Source organism: Oncorhynchus mykiss, chromosome 5, assembly GCF_057628025.1.
Source record: "Oncorhynchus mykiss isolate SJ-2025 chromosome 5, ASM5762802v1, whole genome shotgun sequence".
In the NCBI taxonomy this organism is placed as follows: Eukaryota; Metazoa; Chordata; class Actinopteri; order Salmoniformes; family Salmonidae; genus Oncorhynchus; species Oncorhynchus mykiss.
In genome coordinates this window covers 46,537,085-46,545,000 of record NC_143026.1, presented here as the reverse complement: position 1 = coordinate 46,545,000, position 7,916 = coordinate 46,537,085, and the positions used below count along the sequence as shown (strand labels likewise).

The 7,916-nt window shown below is 42.5% G+C and overlaps 1 protein-coding gene across 11 annotated transcripts in view; it reads right to left on the bottom strand.

Moving 5' to 3' along the window:
* Positions 1-3,994, bottom strand: part of jak2a (Janus kinase 2a) — an 87,142-nt gene extending 83,148 nt beyond the window's left edge. For 4 of the 11 annotated variants that reach the window (XR_002473508.3, XR_016496087.1, XM_021603119.3 and 1 more), the window contains exon 1: positions 3,559-3,994. Coding sequence is in view for 2 of the 11 variants with exons in the window: in XM_021603119.3 (XP_021458794.3) it covers positions 3,559-3,672 (114 nt within the window). In the remaining 9 variants the exon portion in view is untranslated. The remainder of the gene's footprint in view (positions 1-3,558) is intronic. The other 7 variants (XR_016496092.1, XM_090235025.1, XM_090235028.1 and 4 more) reach the window with 4 other exon arrangements.
* Between the last annotated feature and the right edge of the window lie 3,922 nt (positions 3,995-7,916).

The window sequence follows — 7,916 nt, the reverse complement described above, 5'->3', positions numbered from 1 at the left end:
CAGAAAAATTGACCTACCTAGGAATTGTAGTTACCAAACAATACTCCTTACTATTTAAAGAGAATTTCCCCTCTCTGATACAAAAAATCAAATCAAACATACTATTTTGGAGAACTCTCCCAATTTCTCTGCTCGGAAGAATTAATGCCATTAAAATGGTCTTCCTCCCACAACTGCTCTACCTATATCAGAACATCCCAGTATTCATACCTAAATCCTTTCATAAACAACTGGACTCAATTATCAATCCTTTCATCTGGGATTATAAAACACACAGGATAGGTAAAAAGCACCTCTGTAAATCTAAGATGGAAGGAGGATTGTCTCTCCCAAATTTTATATTTTATTACTGGGCCGCTAACCTCCGCATTGTTACGTTTCTGCTGGATGACGTACTTCCGGCATCCAGCTGGCTTAGTATGGAGCGTGAGGAGTGTCACCCCTTCTCTATTGGCGCTGTGATTTTGTCGCCTGTCAATCTGGAGATGTCACTTTATTGTAACAATCCTATTATACATAGCACAGTTCGAATCTGGAAGCAAATTAAAGTCCACTTTGAGCTTAGACCATTGTCATTCATGCTCCCTGTCGCCAGGAATCCCTCCTTTGCCCCTTCTAACCTTGATAACACCTTTGAGCGATGGGGAGAGTTGGGGATAAGTACCATAGGGGATTTATACATAGAAGGGACCTTTGCTTCCTTTGAGTTGCTGAGGGAAACTTATAACCTTCCCAGAAGTAATTTTTTCAGATACCTACAAATTAGAGACTACGTTAGAAAACACCTCCCAACATTTGGGAATGCTAAACCTTCCATGTTTGACAGATGCATAAAAATATGCCCCACCTCCGATAAACTGATATCGCGTCTATATGATGCTTTTCAATCTGTTAGCACACCTTCCACTGATGCCATTAAGGCTAAATGGGAGGAAGAACTAGGGACTGACATCTCGGTGGCAGACTGGGAAGAGAGCTTGGAGTACATCCACACATGCTCCATTAATTCCAGACATCGTCTCATACAATTCAAGGTATTACACAGATTACACTATTCCAAAACTAAACTGCATAGGATATTTCCTGAGACATCCCCTACATGTGATAAATGTCAGGCTACGCAGGGTACACTACTCCACTGCTTTGCCCTATGCTCTAGCTTGCATGATTATTGGAGTGGAATTTTTAGGATCCTCTCTGAAGTTTTGGAGACTTCAATAGATCCAGACCCGCTTCTGATAATCCTGGGAGTATCTGAGTCCCTAAACGGATTAACCAACCCCCAAAAACAACTCATCTCGTACGGTCTCATCTCGGCAAAAAAACTAATCTTGTTGTTTTGGAAGAGGAGGGAAACGCCCTCTACCAAATTATGGCTCAGTGAATTGGCAACACTGTACACTTAGAAAGAATTAGATATATTCTGAACAATAAATTATCAACATTTGATCAAATCTGGCAGCCTTTCCTCTCCTACTTGGACGAGTCGGCGCTGTGAATTTGTACTTATTAACGCACTCTCAATTGTAATATTTTAATCTACCTTTGGGCAGCGTGTGCTGGCCCTGCCACCCGAGCAGTTGGGGGGGGGGGGGGGGGGTTGGGGGAATAAGGGGGGGGGGATAGGGGGGACATCTTCCCTCTTTCTTTCTACTTGTCCTTGTTTTGTATGTCGTGTTTTGTATGATTTGTTCTGCACCCAGGATTATGGGTCTTGTTGTTCCTTTATGCTCTTGTATGTTTAGATAAGAATTGTATACCTGTCTTGTATACCTTATACACCATTCCTGTGTGTGTTTAATAAAAAATATTTGAAACACAAAAAAAAGAGGAACGAAGCATTGGAAAATTTTGATTTACAACAACAAACTTTCCTTTATGGTGCCAAAATACAGTGTACCTTTATGTTTCTAGCTAATAGACTATGTTAAGAGTATACACCTCATAGACCACACAGTGGCGTTACAACTGCCACATTTTTATCTCTCTTGGTCGGTTTGACTCCGAGTGATGAAATTTGGCACACATGCTCAAGGATGAGTCTAGCTAACCTGTAAACGTATGGTTAAGTTTGACCACATTGTGGCGCTGTTGGGACAGGAAAAAACATTATTGCAAGCTCATTGGCCATATTGTTTCAGCTAGAGTCTTAGAAAATATTGGGTTTTACGATGTGCAACCAGATGATATACACAACATCGGTCCAGCGGTTCTGGAGAAGACGTTTATAAAGTAGTCAACTTCAAATGGTCCAAAATACATCAAAAGCATATTATATTGATTTTGAGTTCTGATATTTGGCAAGCGTTGTAAACTGTACAGAGGTAGCTTATCTTAGGCCAATGTATAGAATTTGTCCTGATGGTGGCACAGTGGGCACTAGGGATGAGACAAACTGACAATTTGCTTAATGTTTAAACTACCATTTTTTTTTTTACGGTTTTCAGTTAAAATTCTAAGAAAATTCATACAATTCCATGTTAATTTACAATGCCGAATACTGGCCTTATATGTATAACCACTAGGACCGGGCAGTTAAGTTATATCTACCGCAACCCTCTACAGAGAGAATGCAGCTACAGTAACATGTCAATAGCAACAATTTATCAATTCTCAGGAAATAAAAGTGCATTAGGTCTGTACCATTTCATACTGTAGAATTATGCTCAGCCTTTTTTTTTTAAGTATATAATAAACGTCGCTGATTGATGTGCTGCTGTGTTGTTATTTTTATGCAGTTTATGATGTGGTAGCTAGATGCGTTTTATTTATACTAAATGTCTTGGGAAATCACGGTATTTAACTAACTTAAAAGTAATGTTTTAGGAGAGAGTGGTCTGTTTTAGGAGAGAGTGGTCTGCGCGCAGGCAGCAGACAAGCAGGCTGCCCTCAGCAGCTCGACATTATTTGATTTACAGTTCTGATAGCCTTGATGGATTTTAGTCCCGTTTCAGAAACGGCAATCCTTTACAGACAAGTAAGATGTCCGTTCATATCACCGGAGGTTTCGAGTAAGAAATTGAAAAAACGTAGTGTAGCCTACCCTAACAGACTAACAAACATTCCGTAGCAGGGGGAACATTAAATTCCATCTGAAAAACGTCATCGATACAGACTTAACCTGCCAGTAAAACGGTGCGGCAGGTGGTTAGAGCGTTGGACTAGTAACCGAGGGGTCGTTCTGTCCCTGAACAAAGCAGTTAATCCACTGTTCCCCTGAAAACCGTCATTGTAAATAAGAACTTGTTCTTAACGATCTTAGTTAAATACAAATACAAATAAAACAAATAAAAGACTGTCCCGAAGACATCTGTGCCAGCATATTCTACACGCAGAAGACTTGCAGGCAGAGACAGAGCGAGGGAGAGAGGCAGGAGCGTGCACATATATTTAGGTAATCTGCATCTAACAATTTGATCTATTTTGAAGTTCGTCTCTGGTTTTGAATTATGAATTGCACAACTTCCCCGGGCTTTTATAGCGTATCGGCTATAACACGGAAAACAGCAAGATGGCTAAACTGGTCTGCTAAATGATTGACAGCATAAAGTAATTTACCTGGACGTTGTCCGTTCTGAATGTTGTAGCTACCGGGAAGTAAAATTTTCCGAATGAGTTATGACTGTTGCAGAAGTCAAAACCATTAACGTTGCAGTCCGCGTGCTTCCCCATTAATTTCGTCTCCTTCGTGTCTGGTTCTTGTTCCGATTCATTCTGGGTGCGAGATAACTCCGTGTAGAACGCTAGTTTGACATTTGACAGCAATCTAAATAGATTTCTAGAAAACTTTATCTTGCACAAAGTTTTCACTCTATAGCTGATCAATTAGCACGCAAACGTTGACAGTAGTATGCAGTATATTACTCACGGCTGGACTGTGACAAAACCAAGCAAAGTGGAATTTCAAGCCACTGTAGTCTGTAATACCGTCGGGGGGGGGGGGGGAGAGACAGACAGACAGACAGACACACGACTTCTTCTATTGTTATGTAATGGCAGACCTCAAACGAACGTTAAAGGTGCATGCCGCCACCTACTGTACTGGAGTGTGTGGTCAATCACGGTTTATAACATTAGCTCCACATTTTTAAATGCCCCTTCAGAGAAAATGTAAAAAGGAGTCGATCTGAATTTCTGTCTTTATCCATTTTGAAAGTGCTGAACGAATAGGCCGACCTCGTTGCAGCTCGTTTGCTTGCACTTGCTTATAGATAATGATATGAGAACAAACATTATGAATTTTCTGAACATAAAATGTAATAATGTTGGTGCATGGTTCAAAAGTCAAAACTCATATTGCCGTTCTTTATTATTGAAGCACAGTGGGGTTCTTATCGACTTACACAAATCCACAAGGAGTGAGTAGAAACCACATTTGTTTAAGAAAGTCAGCCGTATCAGCAAAGGTTTTAAAAAGTCAGTAAATGGGGCTGAATGAACAGTTTCGCTGCCAGACGAGGCTCTACTGATAGCCAGGTGTAGCGGTGGTAAGGATTCACTCCATGGTGCTGAAAGCTAAGCTCATCTGTTGGGACAGCTTTATGTAGGCCATAACAGTTTGTGTGCACCGTTTGGCACCGTTATAGTGCAATTGTTGAGTTTGCCCCACTAAGATTTACATGCTAAAATCGCCACTGATACAGTGGTTTGGTATATGAAACTATAACCTAAAGTTAGTTATATGTAACTTTATAAATAAGAATTCAGAAAGTATTCAACCACCTTGACTTTTTCCACGTTTTGTTACATTACAGCCTAATTCTAAAATGTATTAAATTGTTTTTATTTCTCATCAATCTACACACAATACCCTATAATGACAAAGCAAAAACAGGATTTTCGAAATTTTACCAAATGTATGAACATTTAAAAAAACACGAAATATCACATTTACATAAGAATTCAGACCCTTTACTCAGTACTTTGTTGAGGCACCTTGGGCAGAAATTAGAGCCTCAAGTCTTTTTGGGTATGTATAATACTATGATGCTACAAGCTTGGTACCCCTATATTTGGGGAGTTTCTCCCATTCTTCTCTGCAGATACAGTACTCTTAGACTCTTTCAGATTGGATGGGGAGCATCGCTGCACAGCTATTTTCAGGTCTGTCAAGAGATGTTAGATCGGGTTCAAGTCCGCGATCTGGCTGGGCCACTCAAGGACATTCAGAGACTTGTCCCGAAGCCACTCCTGCGTTGTCTTGGCTGTGTGCTTAGGGTTGTTCTACTATTAGAGGGTGAAAGTGACCCCAGTCTGAGGTCCTGAGCTCTCTGGAGCAGGTTTTCATCAAGGATGTTTCTGTACTTTGCTCCGTTCATCGTATCCTCATCCCTGACTAGTCTCCCAGTCCCTACCGCTGAAAAACATCCCCACAGCAAGATGCTGCCACCACCATGCTTCACCATAGGGATGGTGCCAGGTTTCCTCCGGACGTGACGCTTGGCATTCAGACCAGAGTTCAATCTTGGTTTCATCAGACCAGAGAATCTTGTCTGATCATCCATTCACCTACTCTGCGTCTCACAAAGACACGGTGGTTGGAACCAAAAACCTCATATTTGGACTAATCTCACAACAGGTCTAATGTCCATTGCTCGTGTTTGTTGGCCAAAGCAAGTTTCGTCTTATTATTGGTGTCCTTTAGTAGTGGTTTCTTTGCAGCAATTCGACCACAAAGGCCTGATTCATGCAGTCTCCTCTGAACTGTTGATGTTGATGTATACGCTGATTCAGTGAGCGAGTTTATTAGCAAGTGTATCGGTGACTATTAAAACCTTCCCCAACCTGAAAGTGTGGATTGATGGCAGCATTCGCGCAAAACTGAAAGAGCATTTTTAATCAGGGCAAGGCGACCGGAACCATGACCGAATACAAACAGTGTAGCCATTCCATCCGCAAGGCAATCAAACAAGCTAAGCGTCAGTATAGAGACAAAGTAGAGTTGCAATTCAATGGCTCAGACACAAGAGGTATGTGGCAGGGTCTTCAGTCAATCACGGACTACAAAAAGAAAACCAGCCCTATCGCGGAACCGATGTCTTGCTCCCAGACTAAACAACTTCTTCACTCGCTTTGAGGACAATACAGTGCCACCGACACGGCCCACAACCAAAACATGCGGACTCTCCTAAATGTAAAACATTTAAATGTGTTAACCCTTGCAAGGCTGCCGGCCCAGACGACATCCCTAGCCGCGTCCTCAGAGCATGCGCAGGCCAGCTGGCTGGTGTGTTTATGGACATATTCAATCCCTATCCCAGTCTGCTGTTCCCACATGCTTCAAGAGGGCCACCATTGTTCCATTTCCCAAGAAATCTAAGGTGACTGAGCTAAGCGACTAGCACTCACTTCCGTTATCATGAAGTGCTTTGAGAGACTAGTCAATGATCATATCACCTCCAACATACCTGACACCCTAGACCCACTCCAAATTGATTACCGCCCCAATAGGTCCACAGACGATGCAATCGCAATCACACTGCACACTGTCCTAACCCATCTGGACAAGAGGAATACCTATGTAAGAATGCTGTTCATCGACTACAGCTCTGCATTTAACACCATAGTACCCTCCAAACTCGTCTTTAAGCTCGAGACCCTGGGTCTCGACCCTGCCCGGTGCAACTGGGTTCTGGACTTTGACGGGCCACCCCTGGTGGTGAGGGTAGGAAACAACATCTCCACCCCACTGATCCTCAACACTGGGACCCCACTAGGGTGCGTTCTCAGCCCTCTCCTTTACTCCCTGTTCACCCATGACAATCATCAAGTTTGCAGACGACACTACAGTGGTAGGCTTGATTACCAACAATGACGAGACGGCCTACAGAGAGGAGGTGAGGGCCCTCGGAGTGTGGTGTCAGGAAAACAACCACACATTCAACGTCAACAAAACAAAGGAAGATGATCGTGGACTTCAGGAAACAGCAGAGGGAGCACCCCCTATCTACATCAATGGGACAGCAGTGGAGAGGGTGGAAAGTTTTAAGTTCCTCGGCATACACATCACGGACAAACTGAATTGGTCCACAAAGACAGCGTGGTGAAGAAGGCGCAACAGCGCCTCTTCAACCTCAGGAGGCCGAAGAAATTTGGCTTGTCACCAAAAACACTCACAAACTTTTACAGATGCACAATCGAAAGCATCCTGTCGGGCTGTATAACCGCCTGGTACGGCAACTGCTCCACCCACAACCGCAAGGCTCTCCAGAGGGTAGTGAGGTCTGCACAACGCATCACCGAGGGCAAATTACCTGCCCTCCAGGACACCTACACGGACAACAACCACCCGAGCCACTGCCTGTTCACCCCGCTATCATCCAGATGGCGAGGTCAGTACAGGTGCATCAAAGCTGGGACCGAGAGACTGAAAAACAGCTTCTATCTCAAGGCCATCAGACTGTTAAACAGCCATCACTAACATTAGAGGCTGCTGCCAACATACTGATTCAAATTTCTAGCCACTTTAATAATTAAAAATTGGATGTAATAAATGTATCACTAGTCACTTTAAACAATGCCACTTTCTATAATGTTTACATACCCTACATTACTCATCTCATATGTATATACTGTACTTTATACCATCTACTGCATCTTGCCTATGCCGTTCGGCCATCGCTCATCCATATATTTACATGTACATATTCTCAATATTCTCATATTCTCTTTACACTTGTGTGTCTAAGGTAGTTGTTAGATTGTTAAATTGTTAGATTACTTGTTAGATATTACTGCATGGTCGGAACTAGAAGCACAAGCATTTCGCTACACTCGCATCAACATCTGCTAACCATGTGTATGTGACCAATAAAATTTGATGTGATTTAATTTGATTTGTTGAGATGTGTCTGTTACTCTGTGAAGCATTTATTTGGGCTACAATCTGAGGCTGGTAACTCTAATGAACTTATCCT